The sequence below is a fragment of the Agelaius tricolor genome, unplaced genomic scaffold (assembly GCF_023055355.1).
Source record: "Agelaius tricolor isolate 1412-34295 unplaced genomic scaffold, bAgeTri1.0.p SCAF_5, whole genome shotgun sequence".
Classification (NCBI taxonomy): Eukaryota; Metazoa; Chordata; class Aves; order Passeriformes; family Icteridae; genus Agelaius; species Agelaius tricolor.
This window is the reverse complement of record NW_027269265.1, coordinates 2,141,125-2,161,227: the sequence shown is the minus strand read 5'-3', so window position 1 is coordinate 2,161,227 and position 20,103 is coordinate 2,141,125. Positions and strand designations below refer to the sequence as shown.

At 51.3% G+C, this 20,103-nt stretch overlaps 2 protein-coding genes across 13 annotated transcripts; one reads left to right on the top strand and one right to left on the bottom strand.

The window, feature by feature from the left end:
- The first annotated feature begins 527 nt into the window (after positions 1-527).
- On the top strand, positions 528-14,236 carry CDKL1 (cyclin dependent kinase like 1). 11 transcript variants are annotated; one of them, XR_011679076.1, is made up of 10 exons: positions 533-865; positions 3,258-3,379; positions 6,418-6,490; positions 8,283-8,373; positions 9,042-9,242; positions 11,269-11,351; positions 11,731-11,787; positions 12,279-12,434; positions 13,256-13,718; positions 13,858-14,236. XR_011679076.1 is itself a non-coding variant. In XM_071426061.1 (9 exons), exons 1-9 carry the CDS (start codon positions 698-700, stop codon positions 13,411-13,413), a joined length of 1,038 nt encoding a protein of 345 aa, XP_071282162.1. In that variant the 5' UTR covers positions 528-697; the 3' UTR covers positions 13,414-14,236. The 11 variants fall into 11 exon arrangements, 6 of the variants coding, with proteins under 6 accessions (XP_071282162.1, XP_071282161.1, XP_071282164.1 ...); XR_011679075.1 differs by having other exon boundaries at positions 13,804-14,236; XR_011679073.1 differs by having other exon boundaries at positions 13,777-14,236.
- A 1,109-nt stretch (positions 14,237-15,345) lies between these two features.
- Positions 15,346-19,881, bottom strand: DMAC2L (distal membrane arm assembly component 2 like). 2 transcript variants are annotated; one of them, XM_071426067.1, is made up of 4 exons: positions 19,742-19,881; positions 18,348-18,556; positions 16,329-16,552; positions 15,346-15,879 (listed from the first exon to the last, which is right to left on the bottom strand). In XM_071426067.1, the coding sequence occupies exons 1-3, from the start codon at positions 19,831-19,833 to the stop codon at positions 16,359-16,361; spliced, it is 495 nt and encodes a 164-aa protein (XP_071282168.1). In that variant the 5' UTR covers positions 19,834-19,881; the 3' UTR covers positions 15,346-15,879; positions 16,329-16,358. The 2 variants fall into 2 exon arrangements, with proteins under 2 accessions (XP_071282168.1, XP_071282166.1); XM_071426065.1 differs by having other exon boundaries at positions 16,329-16,500.
- Between the last annotated feature and the right edge of the window lie 222 nt (positions 19,882-20,103).

Below are 20,103 nucleotides of genomic sequence, written 5' to 3'. Positions count from 1 at the left end.
GGGCTGGGATGCCGAGGTGACTGGCAGAGAGCCAGGGTGGGGGTTTTGGAGATCTTATCCCAGGAAAGGGATAACACAAAAGGAGGGGGGGGGGTGCAGTCTGGGATAAACCATTTGGGAAAAACATGGGAATACAAACCAACTACTTCAAGGTATTACAAAATATAAGAACGCACTACAACACCATTCAGTGGCAGAGCTGAGCTAATGGCACCGTGCAGTGGGAAGATGTTCCAGGGGAACCTCCAGGAGCCAGAGGGAACTGCGGCTGCTGCCCGAGGCTGGCAGAGCCTGTGGGAGGATGCGCCCTCTTCCAACCCTGCAGGAAAAGGAGTCAAACCTAGCGATCCTCTGGACAGGCAGAGAGGTGCAGAAACAACGTGATCATGGCAGGGTGGTTGGAGCTGGGTGGTCTTTAAGGTCCCTTCCCGTCCAGTCCATGAGTGGTTCTGTGACTCCATGAACACGGCGCTGCGGGGCACGAAGGGGGGATCGTGAGGCGCGGAGTCAGTGTACGGCCCCGGCTGCGGCCACGGGGAGCCCCGCTCTCCCTCCCTTCCCCCGGGCCCGCCCCGGCCGTGGCGGTGTCCCCGGGGCGGTTCCTGGGGCCGTGCCCGCCGGGGAGGCTCCCCCGCCCGGGGCCCGCCCCGGCTCCTGCTCCGGCTCCGCGCTGAGGCGGCGGCGGAGCCGCCCGGCCATGGAGCGCTACGAGAAGCTGGGCAAGGTCGGGGAGGGCTCCTACGGCGTCGTCTTCAAGTGCCGCAACAAGGACACGGGGCAGATTGTGGCCATCAAGAAATTCCTGGAGTCCGAGGAGGACCCGGTGATCCGGAAGATCGCCCTGAGGGAGATCCGCATGCTCAAGGTGGGCGGGCGCGGCGGGACGGACCCCGCTGGGCTGTGCCTGCCATGGCGAGCCCCGGCGGGGAGCGGCCAGCCCTGAGGGAGCTGCCGGGGACGGTCGTGAGGGGTCAGGGTGTGAGGACATCCGTGAGGGGACATCGTGAGGCTACAAAGTGTGAGGACAGCTAGGAGGGGACAGAGCGTCCTGAGGGGACGGGGCGTCGTGAGGGGATGGGGCGTCGTGAGGGGACGGGGTGTGAGGGCAGCCGTGAAGAGCCGGGGCATGAGGGCATCTGTGAGGTGATGGGGGAAGCAAAGAGACAGGGGTGATGGAGCACCATGAAGTGCCCAGGTCAGGCAGTTCCTCTGAAAGAAAGCCAGTGCCAAGGAATGTCCGACCCTCTTGTCCAGAGATGGCGATGCCGGGTGATCCTGGCCGGGGCGGGCAGGCAGGAGCAGATGGGAGCTGAGGCACGGCCATGAGCAGCCGGCGGGCTTGGCAGGAGCAGCATCAGCGCAGTCACGGTGTGCCCTGCACGGAGGGAGCGAGCCAGGCTCTGTCCCCATGGAGCCAGCCGTGTCCTGGCCGGTGTGGGCACAGCTCTGCCCTTGGTGTGTGTCACAGACCCCTCTGCGCCCGGGAGATTGACCAGAACAGTTGGAGCCAATATAAAACACATGGGCAAAAAGTGAGGCTAGGCTGATTGCGGAGGGGGACAGCCAGGGGACACAGCTCTCCCTGCTCCACAATTGATAAATCTGCCCCAGCTCCTCCTTCAAACGCCCTTTCTGAGCCCCTGGATGTGCAGGATCCAGCTGTGGATTGAATGCCAGGGGCTATGCAGGATCAGCTATTCCACATGGAAGTGACAGCAGAACTGGCACCAGTGAGCCTTGTCCTTGCTGATCCTTCCCTGACCTCTCTGTGAGTGCTCATCCTCACACAAAAATGGGTCACTCCTTCAGAAATGGGTTACTCCTTCAGCTTCTGCCTTTATTTTCCCCATGAAATAAAAGCACAGGAGCATCTGCAGTGAGTCACACCCCAGGTCTATCCAGCATGCAGAAATGAGCAGAGATCTGGGAGACAGGGGGAGAGGATCAGGTAAGGTTTCCTTTCACCCTCCCAGCTCCTGGGCAAGGATTCTGCAGCAAAGGCTGTGCCTGTTGCTTCATCCATCTGCAGATCTTTGGGACTCTGTCCCATCTCTTTGGAACTCATGTGTTCATTTGGTCTCCATAGTGTCCTGAGGCTTTAGGAATGTGTTGTGGGAAAAAAAAAAAAAAAATTCCTTTTCTTTGTTTCAAACTTGCTGCTGGGTGATGGCACACAGTACCCTCAGCTTTGTGTTCCAAGAAATGGGAAGTGTCCCCTTTGCACCGTTTCCATGGTGCTCATGATTTGTACACCTGCTATCCTAGGAAAACAATAATCTAGGAAAAAGCATAATTATTTTTCAGTTACATTTTGGAAGAAGCAGCCAAAGTTTTTCTCTTATCCAAAGCAAACACAGGATGTGTAGCTATATTATTTCAGTGAATAATGCTAGATTTACATTAAGGTTTAAATGATATTAAACATCTGAAAAGGAAAATAATCATGGCAGAAGTTCCTTGTAAAGCAGCTTGGGAGCTGCATCATCCTTAAGGATCCAAAGCCACTGCAGCCAGGCACAGCAGGATCTGTGTTGATCACTGTTGACTTGAACAAGTGCAGACCTGCTTGACTCTTTTCAGATTTTTCTCTGCAAATAGTGACAGTTTGTTTGTTTGTTTGTTGAGGCACCTCCTTGCTTAGGCAACTCCTGTTTGTTGAGATGGAGTGAGATTGTGTTTCATCAGCAGAAAATTATGGGCCTGATAAATCATTTTTCTGTCCAGTAAACACCTTGCAGACCAAGGGGGTTTTGTGGCCAGGAGCCAAGGGACGTGGAGTGGGAGTTTGGAGACTCTTGAAACCATAGAATCCCAGGATGGTTTGGGTTGGAAGGGATTCCAAAGCTCCTCCCATCCCACCCCTGCCATGGCAGGGACACCTCCCACTGTCCCAGGCTGCTCCAAGCCCTGTCCAGCCTGGCCTTGGGCACTGCCAGGGATCCAGGGGCAGCCCCAGCTGCTCTGGGCACCTGTGCCAGCCTCTCCCCACCCTCCCAGCCAGGAATCCCTTCCCAATACCCAAGGACAAGGGGGATACTGGTGCTTCCCAGTGCCAGAGGGATGGAGCCCTGGATGGAGCCCTGGGCAGAGCTTGTTGCCCACCCATTGAGGTCAGCTCCCAAAACAAATACCCAGAGGCTGAGCTGTGCTTGTAGAAAGGGTTCAGCTTAAGGAACTGTGACCCTGCAGGACACAAACCTGGTCCCCACCCCTTCACCCTGTGCAGTTCTGACCAGCCCACCCCCCGTGTGTTGCAGCACCTCAAACACCCGAACCTGGTGAAGCTGCTGGAGGTGTTCCGGAGGAAGCGGCGGCTGCACCTGGTGCTGGAGTACTGCGAGCACACGGTGCTGCAGGAGCTGGACAGGCACCCCCGCGGGTGAGTGAGCGCCCCGCGCTGCCCCGGTGCTGCCCCGGGCCCTTCAGAGCCGGCTCATTCATCACAGGCCAGGGCTCTTCTCGGCACCCCCGCGGGTGAGTGAGCGCCCCGCGCTGCCCCGGTGCTGCCCCGGGCCCTTCAGAGCCGGCTCATTCATCACACGCCAGGGCTCTTCTCGGCACCCCCGCGGGTGAGTGAGCGCCCCGCGCTGCCCCGGTGCTGCCCCGGGCCCTTCAGAGCCGGCTCATTCATCACAGGCCAGGGCTCTTCTCGGCACGTTGCAGTTCGTGGCAGCCCCGAGACACGTGAGCAGTCTCTGTTCCGGCCCGCACGTTCGAAGGATGAGTCAGGGCTCTTCATTTCTCGGTCTCAGAGTTGTTTGTTGTATCTTATCTATAAAAATTTTTCTGCTGCCCTGCCGAGGTCCATCCAGCAGGACAGTTCCAGGCACACTGACTGCCCCCAGGGCACTGTTATCTCTTTATACTACAAACTACATATAAGACATTTACAGTTACTTCCCAATACCTATCACCTATGTTAGGCAGTGAGTTTCCACTCTAAACCAATCTGTAAGTGCCACCATCACAGCAGAAGATGGAGGTAGTGAAGAAGAAGAAGAAAGGCTGGACACGCCCAAGTCCCTCCATCTTGTCCCCAAAACCCCTATTCTAAAAACCCCAAAATCTACTTTTTCATCTAGTGATAATTTTATTATTACACTACTTAAACTTCTGTGGCTTTCAGGTCTTCATACAAAGCCGGTAATTTGCTCCACGGGTCCTAATCAAACCCACAGGTGTTCTGGGCTGTGTGCCAGCGCCTCTGAGCCCCTGGCAGGGGTCCCGACAACTCTGGACACCCAGAGGGATGCACTGAGTTCCGACAGTTTCTCAGCAGCCCAGTGCCGGGCACTGGCTCCGTTGCTGTGGCTCGGCACAGGAGCGGCCTGGGAGCCGCGTTCCCGCACAGCCCCGCTCAGCGCGGGGACGGCAGCGCCGAGCCGAGCGTCTGGGAGAGCTCCGGCTGAGGGAGAGCAGCGAACCGGGGCTGGGGAGCGCATTGTGTCATTGTGTCATTGGGTCCTGCTCCTTCCAAGGGTTCCACCTGCCGGGGAGAGCGAGCCGGGGCTGGGGAGCAATTTGTGTCATTGGGTCCTTGTGTCCTGCTCCTTCCGAGGGCTCCGGCTGAGGGAGAGCAGCGAACCGGGGCTGGGGAGCAATTTGTGTCCTTGTGTCATTGTGTCCTGCTCCTTCCGAGGGTTCCACCTGCCGGGGAGGGCGAACGAGGGCTGGGGGGCAATTTGTGTCATTGTGTCATTGGGTCCTGCTCCAGCTGAGGGAGAGCAGTGAACCGGGGCTGGGGAGCGCATTGTGTCCTTGTGTCATTGTGTTCTGCTCCTTCCGAGGGCTCCGGCTGAGGGAGAGCAGCGAACCGGGGCTGGGGAGCAGCTGCTCCTTCCACTGCTGCCATCACTGCGGGCAATGGGCACCCAAACACAGAATCAGGGACTTGCAGAATCCTTCAGGTTGGAAAAGCCTTCTGAGAGCAACTGTTAATGCAGCACTGCCGTGTTCGCCACTAAATCGTTGTCCCCAAGTGCCACATCTACACTTTGGAACACTTGGAGTGAGGAGTAATTCCTAAGAGCTGAGCCTGCACCTCTCTGCAAAACTTGCAGTTTTTTGGGGTTTTTTTGCTTTCTGCAAAACTCCTCTTCCAACAGGTGCTTGCACCACGTGTGAGCTCCACACAGGTTTGTTCTGTCCACACCTTGTGAAGGCCACTCCCTCTGTCCCTAATTATCCCGGTGCCTTGGTGCTGGGGAAATGCTAAAGCAGGAGTCCATAAATCGTTTCCCAGGCCTGGGGCTGGGAATTTGCTGCAGCATGGGGGGTTGAGTAAACAAGAGTTTTGTTATTGACTCCCTTTCTCCGGGAGGAAGGAGCATGCTGACAGCATGTGACAAAGCTGAGAGCTTTGTGAGCTGCCATCCCACTTTGAACCTTTCCCTGGAATCTGAAGAGGGGATGGAAAACTCTCCTGAAGGAAATAAATGCCTCCCATTTGCTGACTGCTGATCAGAACAACTCCAGTGAGAAGGAACATGTAACAGCTGGCTGCTTGCTTTGCTTTTCAGCTTTGCTAGGGCAGATGGTCAAGTCTTTTGGGGTCAGGTGAAGATGGGTGGGCATGGGCTGATTCCAGCTCATTTGACCAACTCCATCCCCTTTTTAACTGTCACAGCAGCACTGCCATCATTCTGGGATGTTTCTGGAAGGAATCTCTACTCACAGTGTCAGCAGAGTGTCACTGACCCACTGACAGCCAGGTGTGAAAGAAAAACTTAGCCTTGCATTGTTTTGGTTTAGTTTGGGGGAGTGTTTTCATTTATTATGAACCAGAAGCTTTTCAGCACTAAACATGTGAAATAAAATTGTGTTGGAGTTGGAAAATGTCAAGATTGTCGCTCCTGCCTTTCCTGGGGTTGTGGAAGATGTTTACAGACAGCCAGGGAAGTTCAAGAACTGTTGCCCAGTAACTGAAAGAAAGGAGAGGGGGCTGGGAAATGTTTGCTGGCTGTGGGAGGGAAGGAGGGAGATCCAGACCAAAGCAGGGCTTTGTACTCTGGTCTGAGCACCCTTCCCTGGCCCATTTTTCACCTCTCCACTCGGGACAAGCAGTGCCATGGCAGCATTCCCTGTGTGTGTACCATGGATACCCCAGCAGCTCCAGCCCTGAGAGGTGCAGAGGCAGAAACTCCTGCTGGCATTTCAGGCTTGCCAGGAGCTGTAGGACAGGCTCTGGGATGGACTCACACACTTTGCTGTGTGGTCACAGTGGCAGCCCTTGCTGGCTGTGACACTGGCACCAGACACAAATCCTCTTCTCTTGCTGCCCTGGCTGCCTTTGGAAGGGTTTCCTGACTTCCCTGATGGTTTTGCTCAGAGATCCCTGTACAATGTCAGCACTCATTTCCCCTGAAATAGACAATTCATTATTAATGGCCAAAATAAAACTGTGTTTCTTTCCAACAGGGTGCCAGAGTACCTGGTGAAGAGCATAACCTGGCAGACCCTGCAGGCTGTGAACTTCTGCCATAAACACAATGTGAGTCCCTGAGCTGCACCAATGATTGCTGGAACGTGGCCTTGGGGCAGAGAGGGGGCCTCTCTTGGCATTTTCCTGATTCCAGAGCTTTCATGGGATGGAGGCAGGTGCTATCCCCTGTTCTGAACAGGAAACACACCTGAAATATTGGTGTACACCCACACCAGCTGCCTTCACTGTCACACAGTCCCTTGGCTTGGCTGTCAGGGAGGGATTTGCTCTAAGACCCTAGAAAATCCTCCAGGAGGAGTGGGAATGATCCTTGTGTGATTGCCTGGGCCCTGCACTGCTGCTGCCCTTCAGGAACCTGCCCTGGCAGCTCATCAGCTGGATTTCACAGCAAGTGCCTCACTTTACTGGCATGGGATTGAACCATGGCACCAGTGAAGACATTTCAAAACTTAGACACAGTAAATCCTTTTTACTCCCTCCTCTGCTCTCTGGAGCTGTGTGTGTGTCAGATATGTCAGTGGGAACATTTTAAGAAGCAGGGAAGGAGAAGGAGCCTTTTGGAGAAGCTCTTTAGCCAAACTTAGCTCTAATTGTCTTTATTTTTGTTCATCTGCCAACACTTGAGATTTAAGAGTGGGGCAGGAGATGGGCCTGGCATGGGTGTTTGGTCTTTGCTGAGGGAATGATGTCCAGTTGAGGCACAGGAACTTGGCCACAGGTCTCTCCTGCTTCCAAGATTTGTTGGTTTGTGTCTTTTTTCTGTTCCCTTGCTCAGTCTGGAAGATTTAGTGGAGTTTGGGAGCAGAGGGAACAATGAGATGCTGCAGCCTGAGCTGCTGTAGATCACAGGTGATGAGGTTTTGTGCAGCTGCCCTTTTTGGAGCTCCATGTGGTTTAATAAGCAGCATTTCAGTCCTCAGGAGGAGACACAGTAATTTACCACCAGCTTGGCAAGGAAAGTCCAAGGGGTTTGCTCTGAGGTGATGATGGGAGAGGGACAACATGAGTGAGACCCCAGTGAGTTGAGCAGAACAAAAGAAATAAAGGTTTTGTCAGTTTGATCAGCAAAAATTCTTTGCCAGGCCCCAATTTGGTTGTTGTGAAGGACAAGGTCACCTCCAAAGGATCACAGAATTGCTGATGTTGGAAGGGGGTTCTAGAGATCTCCTCATCCAACCCTTGCAGTCAGTCTGGCTCAGCCAGAACAGACTGTTCAGAAACTTTTCCAGTCAGGATTTCAAAGCTCCAAGGCTGGAGTCTCCACAGACTCTCTGGACAATCTGTTTGGGTGTGTGGCCATGCCCTCAGTAAAAAAGATAAAATAAATTGGTCAGGTTTAAATGGAATTTCCTTTGTGTTCAGTCTGTGCCCATGGTCTGTGTCCTTTCAGTGCCCCACCAAGAGCAGTCCCCTTTCCTCCTCCCCATCAGGGATTTCATGCCCATTGAGGAGTTTCACCTGGAGCCTTTTCTTGATGGTCCCAGCTCCCTCATGCTCTCTTTGGATGTGACATCCCAGTCCCATAAATTTCAGTGGCCCTTCACTGGAGTCACATCCTCCCTCTCTGGAGGGTCCCCAGCTCTGGATGTGTCACCTGTGCTGAGCAGAGCTCGTGCTGAGCTTTGTCAGCAAAACCATTGGGCAGGAGCTTCCCAGGGGATGCAGAGCTGAAGCTGGGAGCCTGCACAGAGCCTGGGCTGTGGCCAGGTCCTTGTCCTGCTGCTCAGAAACCCTTCAGCAGGAAGAGCTGCCTGCCACAGTGTGCTGCAAAGGGGTCTGGCTGAATTTATCTGAGGGCCAGGTGAAATGCTTCCAACCTTGCTTCTTTTTCTTCTTCCAGTGCATCCACAGGGATGTGAAGCCAGAGAACATCCTGATCACGAAGCACTCTGTCATCAAACTCTGTGACTTTGGATTTGCTCGCATACTGAGTGAGTGCTGAATTTATTGGCACTCTTCATGTCCTGGGAGTGTGGGATGAGCCATCGCAGCCCTCGCCTGGCTGTGTCTGACACACTGCACATCCTCTTGTGTGGTAGCTGTGTGTTTGCCCAGGGAACTCTGCTGAGGGCCGGGTAGAGGTTCCTGAACCAGCCGCGAACAAGCGGAGCTCCCTGCCGGGCGCGGGGGGTGCTGGCACGGGGGAGGCAGGGAAGCGGCCCTGGCGTCTCGGAGCTGCCCAGCCGTTGTTTGTGCAGGGCTGCAGACACAGCTGGAGCTCCCTGGCAGGAAAAGCCCCTCGGGCTGCCTCTGCAAACAATGGCTTCACATTTTCCGTTGTAAATAAACCCCCTAATCTGGGGTTTTTTTAGCTCCTCTTCAGATAAATCACATGGGTTCTGAGAACTGCCCACTGGCTGTGCAGGGCCCGGCTGTGGAGCTGTGCAGATTTTCATTTGGAGGAAAACACGCTCTTGATTTTTACCAGCTCCCGAGCGTTTCCAAAGTTGGGTTCCGCTGGTGGCCAGTGACTCACGCTGCTCCTGCAGCTCTGGCCTGCCAGGAGATGCCCCAAAATGTCACAAGTGACGATGGCTCCTGTGCACGGCTCTGACCCCACGTTCCTGTGTTCGTGTCTCTCTGCCCTGCCCCGAGCCAGCAGGTCCCAGCGATTACTACACGGACTACGTGGCCACCAGGTGGTACCGCAGCCCGGAGCTGCTGGTGGGGGACACCCAGTACGGCCCCCCCGTGGACGTGTGGGCCATCGGCTGCGTGTTCGCCGAGCTGCTCTCGGGGATGCCCCTGTGGCCCGGCAAGTCGGACGTGGATCAGCTGTACCTGATCCGCAGAACGCTGGGTGAGCGTCCCCGGCACACACAGCCCCGCTGGGGCCTGCCCCGGAGGGATGCATGGTGCCCTCTGCGGCGGGAACGGCGAGCGGCCAGGTGCGGTGGTGTTCGCAGGGCTCTCGGGACGAGGGAGGAGATGAGAGTCTTGACTCCCATGTTTCAGAAGGGCGATTTATTATTTTATATAAAATAATAATAACAATAATAACAATAGCATTAAATATAACATAAATATATTAGTATAAATACATATCTAAATATATTAATATAATAATGTAATATTTTGTATTTCTTATTTTATATATTATATTAAAATGATATATTAAAACTATACTAAAAGAACAAAAGAAAGGATTTCATCAGAAGGCTTGAAAGGAAAGAAAGGAATGGAATGATCATAAAATCTTGTGACTGACCAGAGAGTCCAAGGCAGCTGGGCTGTGATTGGCCATTAATTAAAAGCAACCACATGAGACCAATCCCAGATGCCCCTGTTGCATTCCACAGCAGCAGATAATTCTTGTTTGCATTTTGTTTCTGAGGCCTCTCAGCTGCTCAGGAGAACAGATCCTAGCAAAAGGATTTTCCATAAAATGTGTCTGTGGCAGCCAGGGGGGATTCAGCCAGCAGATCTCTCTCTATAAGGTGCAGTTTCATTTGAGGGGTTCCTGTCCTTAAGAAGGAGCTGAGATGGTGTTGCTGGCATTGTGTGCAGGTGCTGACAGGCCCACAGTGAACCAGGCTGGGAGCTGGGATCACTGCCTGCAGACTGCCTGGAACCATCCCTGCTCTGTCCTTACCCTCTGGGCAGCTGGGGCTGGTGCAGATGAGGAAAGATGTGGGATGTGTTTGGTGACCACTGGATGCCCCTGCTGGTCCCTGCTGGGGTGGGGGAGCAACTTCAGCTGCCTGCACACAGACAAAAACATGAGGTGTCTGTAGCAGAAAGGACCAGGAATGTTTGGCATAAAGGTTTCCAAGATCCAGGTGTTTGTTTCAGGGTTTGCTACCAAACCAAGTGGTCCATGAACAGCTGGATTGAATTCATCCCAGCCTGGGGGGTCTCCAGTGTTGTCAGGGCCTGTTGGTGGCTGTGTGCCTGGGAAGGGGACTGTGAACACCACAGCCTGTCTGTTCCACCTGTTTCTTGTTGTTCATCAATGGATTTGGGAGCCTCTTTGTTAAATAAAAGAGCCCTTATCCCCCATAACACTTAAACTAATCCAGGCCCATTGATTCTTTTCAGTTTTGGTGTGTAACATCTGATTTCTTGGGTGACAATGAACAACCCCCCACTTTTCACTGCAATTTGTTGGAATGAACAGAGAGTTGTAATTTTAACTGAGCAGTTTATAAAACTACAAAGGTGACTAATGGCTTTAAACAGATAAGCTCCTTACCTAGAAAAATAGTTCATCACCAATTCCTTCATCCTCCAGAGTTCATTAATGCCAGTGTTAGGCAGATACAATTAATTTTTGATGGCAGGGTTTTAGCCAGAGGAGATTCCCATTGATTGTTGGATGCAGGTGCTGGAGTGAGGCAGAGCAAAGCTCCTTGATTGAAGCTGTGCCATTATGGGGCACTGTACTGGGGCACTCCTTTGCTATGGATTTGATTTGAACATTTTCCTCACTCTGGGGTGCTCTGAGCTTCAAAAACGCTGCCTTGGGGAAAAGCTGCAGCAGGCTCAGGTGGGGCTGTGTTCCAGCTCTGTCCTGTACCCCACCCTCAGGAGTTCCAAAGAGAATTTCTTCCAAAAGGAGTTAAATTCTCCTGCAGCTGGAACAGTTGTGGCCCTGCCTTTCCTTCAGCACAGTCACAGGGGTGTGGGATCACGGGTGGCCCAAATGGACATTGATTGTCACAAAGGACATTGCCTTGGCTCACTTGGTGATGCTCCACCTCTTGAGATGCTGTCTTGGATGGCATCAGCCTTGTTAGAGGATGCAGCCACATTCAATGCAGGCACTGTAAAATTAAGCAAATTACTCCAATTTTTTTTTTTTTTCTTTTTTAAATTTTTGGTTGAAGGGGATCTCATTCCCAGGCACCAGCAAGTGTTCAGCACCAACCAGTTCTTCAGTGGGGTAAGAATTCCAGACCCAGAGATCATGGTAAGAGCTGCCTGCAGCTGCACTTCCCTCCCTTCCCACCCTGCCCTGTCCTTTGCTGTGCAGTGTTTTTTCCTTATCCAAAAACTTTGTCCTCTACTTTGCCAGTGTGCACCAGAATATTATTTGGAGGTGGCTGAACCTCTCATGACATTTTAGCTTACAATCTGTGTTAAAGCAGTCAAAAAATGTTTAATCTCTGCTGCTTTGCCCCATTTCTGGTGGCACATCCTCAGAGCTGCTGGGCCTCTGAACCCATGGAGTGATGGAGGCACTTTGTGAGGAACAGGTTATGTTCCTATGGAAAGCTGGCTCTTGGTGCCTGATGAATGAAAAGTTTGCTAATATGAGTCCATTCACTGGTTGTTTTTTTTCCCTGCAGGAACCATTGGAAGTGAAATTCCCCAATATTTCATACTCTGCACTGGCTCTCATGAAGGTGAGGAAACTCCAGTTTGTGGAGGAGCCCAGCCCAGGGATAAACAAATCATCTGGTGTGAGAGTCTGGGACTGAGTTTGAGATTCCCTGAGAAATGGACCTGGTTTGCTGCCCCATGTGATTGCAGCAGTTCCTTGAGCCACAATTCCTCCTACAGTTGTGGATTGTCCATCCCTGGAAGTGCCCAAGGCCAGGCTGGGCAGGGCTCAGAGCAGCCTGGGATAGGGCAGGTGTCTCTGCCCAGGGCAGGGGGTTGGAACAAGATGATCTTTAAGGTCCCTTCCAACCCAACCATTCCATGATTAATTTTTATAATTGTTGGATAATTAGCTGCTCCTCAAGCTTCGTGCTGACACTGAACAGCCACTCTTAGAATCCATTAAAAAGCTGCTAACACAGGTACCTGTGGGAATGCTCCTGGGCTGTGGGGAGCACAGGGATTGTGCAGGGCTGGGTAAGGAGTGTTTGGTGTGATCCTCCATCTTTTCAAGGGCTGCCTTCGGATGGACCCTGCAGAGAGGCAGAGCTGTGAGCAGCTGCTGCAGCACCCCTATTTTGACAGCTTCAGGGAGGCAGCAGAGCTGGCCAGAGAACACCAGAGGGGCGCTGGGAACCCGGCCAGGCTGGCCCGGAAGCACCTGCCAGGGGTAAGGCTGCCATGGTGTTCAGTGTTCCCCCTGAGGAGGGGCTGCTCTCTTGTTGGCTCCCAGGGTGGGCCCTGCTGGCTCTGAGGGTGTTGGGCTGCTCCTGGTTCTGTCCTGAGCACAAAACAGCCCCTGGCTAAAGAGTAACTCTGTACAAAGTGGATTTTGCACTGCGGCTCCGTGGGGCACTGGGGATAAACAGCTCAGCCCCGGCAGGGTAAGGCTCATCCAGGAATGTGCATTCCTGACAGACAGCAGCAGGAGGGCTGCACAAACTGCACACTCTCACTGGTTTGAGTACTCAGGTGCTTTTTAATCCTGAATTATGGAGATGAATAAACACCACTTCTGTTTGTAACACTTCCACCCCTTACCCCATGCACTGGGTGTTTCTGCAGCTGGAGCTGCCAAGCAAATGTCTCCCTGCTGCTCTGGCTTTTCCAGACTCCATCCCAAGTCCCAAATGCAGCCTCACAATGCACCTCATTGCACAGTTCTTCATTCCTGGGAGCCACATTCCATGGCAGCTCTAAGGCTGAGCTGGGAACAGGAGGGAGGTTGGAGGTGAGGGATGGAGAATTGCTACAGGGTGTCAGTTCTGGGTCACACGGATTGGCCTCTTCCATTTCTATCACCTGGGATATTTTCCTTGTTTAATGGAATTCTTTAATTAGAGTCCAGTCATAAAACCCCAGGATCTTAGCTTGAAAAATACAGGATTACAGTAGGAATAGTTTTATAGCTCATATTCTGTATGAAGATTGATTCCATGTGTGCTTTATTCCCATTCCAAACAAATACACGTGGTGTAACTTTTCCTTTAGTTACAGCACCTGCCTCAGCTGACCTGCAGCAAGGTTCTCCCAGCTCTGGACAGCAAGAAGAACTGCTGCAAGACAAGGAAATCAAAGTACCACTTCCCAAACATCTGACCAGGTGGCAGATTAAAACTCAGTTGTTTGAAGTCATCCAGGATTTATAAATGGAGGATACACAGTGGAAAACTAAATTACTAAAAGTTCTGGCATGTACAGAGTGATCTGTCCTCTCCTCTGGGTCACTGATGGAGAGGAAGTGATGCAGAAACAACTCCAAGCTCATCTTAAGTGTTCTGTGTACAAAGGCAAATGCATTCTGCTTTCATTCCTGATTGCCTCCTGCTGCAGGATTATCCCAACCCAGTGCTTACAGGATGAAATTTAAAACTCTGTCCCTGCATTTCAGACTTGGCAGGAGAGCTCCACCTTGCCAAATACACCAGTCCCTGCTGCTTTAGGCTGGGCCCAGGTCCGTCCCTGCTGCTTTAGGCTGGGCCCAGGTCCCTCCTGCTTTGGGCTGGGCCCAGGTCCCTGCTGCTTTAGGCTGGGCCCAGGTCCCTGCTGCTTTAGGCTGGGCCCAGGTCCCTCCTGCTTTGGGCTGGGCCCAGCCCCTGCTCTGTGGGGAGCTGTGCCTGTGCTGCTGAAGGGCTGAAGCTGTGTTGGTGCAGCCCAGGCTGGGAGGGGCTGCCTGGCTGCTCCAGAGGCACCAGGAGAACAGAGCAACATCCCTGCTGTTTCTTTTAGTCTTTCCAGAGCTTCTCCTGCCAGTTTCATCCTCAAATTCTGCTTCTGACAAGAGTGAGGGCACTTGCTTGTAGTTATAGAAATGATTTTATCAAAACTAATCATGAATGTAATTTATAACAATGGCCAGACACAGGCAGGAATTCTACCTAAGTGTTTGTATTAGAACGACTGGGGTTTGTGGAATCTCAGAATTTAATATTGTGATGATTTTGAATAAAAGAAATTTAGCTTTTTCCAATTTACTGGAGGTATTTTGCTATATAAAACTTTACTACTGGGCAAGAACATCCTCTTTTTACTGACACTTAGAGCAAAAATGTTTTGCCAGTACATTTTGTGTTCCACAGCAGTAAAAGCCCTTTCAGTGGGACAGATGCCATGTCCTGTGTGTGCCTGATGGCCTTCTGTTTGCTTCCACATGGAAAACACCTCTGAGCCAGTACTGTGCACCTGACTGCTTGGAGCCACTGCCTTCTGCCCTTCTCTAGCCCAGACCCAGGGATCTGAGTGAAAATGCTCTCCCTGAGGATGAGCCATTCCTGCTGTGCTGGCACCTGAGGCTCCACCTCCAATCCTGGGGCACTTCTGAGTCTCTCACAAGAAAGGATTGAGGGGCTGGAGCGTGTCCAGGGAAGGGCTGGGGAATCCCTGAGGGAGCTGGGCAGGGGCTGCAGAATCCCTGAGGGAGCTGGGCAGGGGCTGCAGAATCCCTGAGGGAGCCGGGCAGGGGCTGCAGAATCCCTGAGGGAGCTGGGCAGGGGCTGCAGAATCCCTGAGGGAGCTGGGCAGGGGCTGCAGAATCCCTGAGGGAGCTGGGCAGGGGCTCAGCCTGGAGCAAAGGAGGCTCAGGGGGCCCTTGTGGCTCTGCACAGCTCCTGCCAGGAGGGCACAGCCGGGGGGAACAGGGACAGGAGCAGAGGGAACGGCCTCAGGCTGGGCCACAAAGCTTTAGCTCTGATATTGAGAATTCCTTCCTGAAAGGTTTGTCCAGCCCTGGCACAGCTCTCAGGGCAGTGGGGGACTCACCGTCCCTGGAGGGATTGAAAAGCCACATGGATGTGGCACGTGGGGACACAGGTCAGTGATGGCCTTGGCAGTGCTGGGGGAACACCTGGACTCCCATGGTCTCAGAGGACTTTTCCAACCTCAACAATTCTCACTGACTTTTACTTATGAGGAGGGATGAGGATGGAACTCCAGAGCTGCACAGAACTGCTGCAGTCCATCAGCACACAGCACAAACATACTCAGGGCTGTGTCCAAGAGCTGCTGCTCCTGCACAGAGCTCAGTGCTCCTGAGGGGTGACCCTGCCTGCCTGCAGATCATGGAACCAGACAAACTCCGAGTGTGAAGGACACAAAAAAGACCCAGAACCTCTTTTATTAATCAGCACCCACCTACTGGGTGAGATTCTCCAGAGGGAACAGCACCAACACCAGGCACTGACCACACACACCCCAACACTGCCCCCATTGCCACTCTGCTTCTGTGCAATAGAACCCTGAGAACTTCTGAGCTATTCAGAGCTCCCTAGAAAAACAGGAACCAGATGCCTACGTGCAGAGGCCTGCCCTGTCTGCTGTTGATCCACCACTGAGTTTAAGCTTAATAAAAATTAATTGCATGATTTCTTAAAAGGTCACATCCACCTTTGAGGCTGGACTGGGAGAGCTGGGCTTTACTGGAAGCACAGTGGTGTCTACAACTTCATTGATGCAACAAAAGACAAATCCTAGGAAATCACATCTCAGTTTTGTGCTGCTGTGTTTATTCCAAATCCAGCTCCAGCTCCAGCTTGGGCAGTGCCTGCTGAAGCACACGGAAGGTTGTTTCTTTCTCTCTGATCCCAGGAAGGTCACTCAGGTACAAATATTCCAGGTTCCTGTAAATATTCAAAAAGAAAATGAGCAATTGCTGTTGAATTGCTGACAGAGAAATTGGAGAAATTATTCTACTGCAGTTTTGAGTATTTTAAATGGTGACTGGAATTTTTGGTATTTTAACTGGTTCTACTGGAAGTTTGTTTCTGAAGTGGGTGTTTGGGGTTTTTAGCTGCAGTACCCAAGTGCACCCCATTCCTGAGCACCCAGGAGTGTCCCAGACCCTGAGGCCCAGGAGGGTGGCGTGACAGGAAGGTGTGAGCTGGACAAGCACTGAAAGCTGCAGGACACAAACTGTGTCAAACAGAGCTGCTGCACGACAGGGCTCAGAACAGCAGCCAAGCTGATCACTAATTACCTGCTGATCACTAATTACCTATCCTCAAGGCCACCCCAGCCATGCCCCAATGCCACAGAGCCCTGAGCAGGGAGCCCTCGGTGCCCCACGTACGCCAGCTTGTGGAGTGCCAGGATGCCTTTGTCAGTGACGTTGCCACAGGAGATGATCCTCAGCTGCTGCAGACTCCTCTGCAGGTTGCTGGTGTCGCTGAGCCTCTGCAGACACTGGTCCTGGATGTACATGCACTTCTCCAGCCTGATGTCTGTGACGTGCTCCAGGCCATCTGCAGGGGCACAAGGGACGCTTTGCTCCACAACTCCAGCTCCAGCCTGATACTACAGGGATAAAATGTTTCTAAAATCGTGGAATATTCAGGGGAGTTAAAAAGGAAGGCTAGGCCTGGTAGGCCCTGGGAAAATGTTAGGCTGCACCTGGATAATCACTGAGTGACCATGATAAATGACAGGATTGTTAGATGCAATGATGGCTTGGTAATTGGATGTAATTACTGTTTAATCCTAACAAGAATAATAAAAAACTATTGAGGGGTTTGATGAAAACTACAAAATCCATGCTTGGATGAAATCAATGTATACAATAGAACAATAGAAGTTTAATAATTAATATGCAGTTATATGACAATAAGGGTATAAAAACATTATGGGTTGATCCTGAACCCGTGTCAGAGTCAGCTCTGGGTCTGTACCCCTGACACCCAGAGCTCTCCAACAAAAGCCCCTGCACAGAATCCTTCCCTGGTTTTGTGTTCCTGAACACTGACAAGCCTGTGCTGCTTGTTAAATTCTCAATTTAACAACTGCCCCTAAAACCACCCAGCCACACATTCCTTTATACAGTGGGGCTGTAACACACAGTGAATCTCCAAAGCCCTTTTGTGGCTCTTCAGATTTAGGAAAACCTTGGGGTTTGAATTGTTTCAGTAAGAATTCCAGAGCTTTGAAATGGGCAAGTAACAAAAAACCTACACAATTTTGGGTAATAAACAATGACTGACATAAGAAAGTGCTAATGCCAGGAATTCAGGGTCCCTTGCTATGAAAAAATAAAACAGCCTGTTCCCTTTTTGGTTTCTGTTATTTAAAGACCACCTGAAACACTTGGTTTTTGTCTTTTTTATTTGTCTTTGAAGACATCATAAATGCCTGGATAATGAGCAGAATACAACTTCAGAGACACCAAAATCATCCCTTGGTGCAGAAGAAAAATAATATTTAGAGTGCTTTTTGCTACAAACTCATCAAAATTTGTGGCACTTCCTTAGTGCTATGGCAACTTCAGGTAAAAGCTGAAATTCCCAAAGTCTTTCCACTTCATACCACACCTCCAGCAAAACCCTGGGGACTGATAAATATTTATAAAGGGGGAAAAAACCCACAAATTATTTATGAGTATCTTGCTAAGGAATGAGAAAATGACACCATTATTCATATTTTGATGCAATTCAAATGAAAGCCACTAAGAACAATCACCGTGTGTACTGTGAAAAATGTGTATTTTATGATTGGCTTTTTGCAAATAATCAAATGAATATTGTATGTGTTGTGTTAGAAAGTGATGCTGTGTTAATTTTCTAAGCTAGTTGTTAAATACAGTTTTAGGTTATAACAAAATGTTAAAATAGAAACTATGCTATGTAGGATCCTTTTTTTAAAGAAAGGACTGGCAGTGAGACAGCAGCCACAGGACACCTGAATCTTTCAGAGAAAGAGAATTTATTGCTCCATTATCAGGAGAAATGAACTTCTTCCTGCCTTGCTCAGCCCTGAGGATGCTGTCAGGATTCAGAGGAAGAAGTTGACACTGCCCAGACAGAATCCTGTGTTTGAATGGAATTTCTGCATCATGGATGAGGTGTATGAATATGCAACAGGCTGTTGTTTTTAAGGGTTAATCCTCTGGTAACGTGGGGCCTTTTTCGGGCTTATTTTGCCTAGAAAAGGCACCTGGAGTGTCCATAACTCTTTGTTTCTGTTGTCTCATATTATCCTAATCCAAATTGTCCAAATCATTATTACTCTAATTACATTACTATCCATATAACCATTGTATTACCCTTAAACTTTCAAAATTCAAAACCAAGCGAGTGGCGCTTTCCCCCGTGTACATTACCCAGGTAGTCAAATCCTCTGTACATGATGCACGAGTCGGTGGCGTTGATGGCCTCGATCTTGTACCTGCCCAGGGGCCCCGTGGGCAGGGCGTTGTAGTCCTGCTGCCACTTGGGCGAGCCCTGGTAGCGGACCAGGGCCCCGCAGCGCAGCAGCCACTCCGAGGCCGCGCGGTCCGGACCCACGGCTCGGATGCGCTCGTGATCCACCCTGCGGGACACAGAGAGCAGCCACAGCCCGCCCGGAGCGGGGCTCAGTTATCCCGGGGATAATCGAAACGCTCCCAAAAAATCTGTGGCCGTGTGTCAGACAAGTGAGGGTGGGATTTACTAGAAGGGGTTTAAGAATGGGTGAGTTCTGGACTGTGCAGTGCTTAATGTGAAAAATGTGTATTTTATGACTGGCTTTTCGCGAATATTCAAATGAATATTATATGGTTTGTGTTAGAAAGTGATGCTGTGTTAATTCTCTTAAGTAGTGTGTTAAATACAGTTTTAGATTATAAAATATGTTAAAATAGAAACTATGCTATGTAGGATCCTTTCTTTAAAGAAAGGACTGGCAGTGAGACAGCAGCCACAGGACACCTGAATCTTTCAGAGAAAGAGAATTTATGGCCCTCTTATCAGAAGAAATGAACTTCTTCCCGCCTCAAAGGCGCTGTTAGGGCTCAGAGGAAGAAGCTGACACTGCCCAGACAGAATCCTGTGTTTGAATGGAATTTCTGCATCATGGATGAGCTGTATGAATATGCAACAGGCTGTTGTTTTTAAGGGTTAATCCTCTGGTAACGTGGGGCCTTTTTCGGGCTCGTGCTGCCCAGAAAAGGTACCCAGAGTGTCCATAACTCTTTGTCTCTATTGTCTCATATTGCCCTAATCCAAACTGTCCAAATCATTATTACTCTAATTGTATTACTATTTTTATAACCATTTTATTACTATAAAACTTTTAAAATTTAAAAAAAAACAAGTGATTTTCACATTAATCTGGTGTGAGGTTTTTTAACTTAAGCGGCAGATGCTCTTTAGAAAAAGAATACAAATATAACTGGGCTTAACTCAGTTTCCTTCCATGTCTGTAAGGAAAGAAAACTGTGCTACTGGTTAAGGTGAGTTTTGGGGTCAAAGAAGAGCAGGATTTAGGGATGGGATCCATGTGGCCAGGGCAGGGGCAGGGCCCACACCTTGCTCTGGAAGGTCACGGCTTTGGAAGGGGAAGCAGACACGGAATGACCCCATGCCAACAACCCAGCATGCACTCTGGGGGGAAAGAGGAGCATTAATGACAGAAAACGTTTTCTGCAGCGTAGGGACTTGATTGTTCCGCTTCACAAACCGCGCAGAGAATTTGAGGGATCTGCAAGTTAATTATTAACCAGCGACTCACTCTTACTTGTTGAACACGGCATTCAGCCATCCCCAGAAGGCTCTACAACTGCCCGGCGGCAGCGGCGGCTTCCTCAAGAGCGTCCCCAAGGCCATCATCACCTTCTTGCAGACGGGAGAGGGGAAAGGGAGGTGTTATTGGGTGTTATTTGCAGCGCCAGCAGCAGCAGGGGGAGGCCGCGCCGCCCTCACGGCCTGAGCGGGGCTGTGAGCCCGGCAGGGCCCACGGCTGCAGGGGGGGACCGGCACCGCCCCCGGGCTGGCCCCGGCGCCGAGCGGCCGAACCTTGCCCGGCTGAGCGGAGCGGAGCAGGAGGGCAGGGGCAGCAGGAGGAGGAGGAGGAGCAGGGGCAGCAGCAGCAGGAGGAGC

Excerpts from the sequence above, each read along its gene's own strand:
- CDKL1 (XM_071426059.1), top strand. The coding sequence starts at position 698 with ATGGAGCGCTACGAGAAGCTGGGCAAGGTCGGGGAGGGCTCCTACGGC. Across the intron at positions 866-3,257 it reads GGGAGATCCGCATGCTCAAG|CACCTCAAACACCCGAACCT; the intron begins GTGGGCGGGCGC and ends CGTGTGTTGCAG. Across the intron at positions 8,374-9,041 it reads TGGATTTGCTCGCATACTGA|CAGGTCCCAGCGATTACTAC; the intron begins GTGAGTGCTGAA and ends GCCCCGAGCCAG.
- DMAC2L (XM_071426065.1), bottom strand. The coding sequence starts at position 19,833 with ATGATGGCCTTGGGGACGCTCTTGAGGAAGCCGCCGCTGCCGCCGGGC. Across the intron at positions 16,501-18,347 it reads CAGAGGATTTGACTACCTGG|ATGGCCTGGAGCACGTCACA; the intron begins GTAATGTACACG and ends GTGCCCCTGCAG. Across the intron at positions 15,880-16,328 it reads CTGGCACTCCACAAGCTGGC|GAACCTGGAATATTTGTACC; the intron begins GTACGTGGGGCA and ends GAATATTTACAG.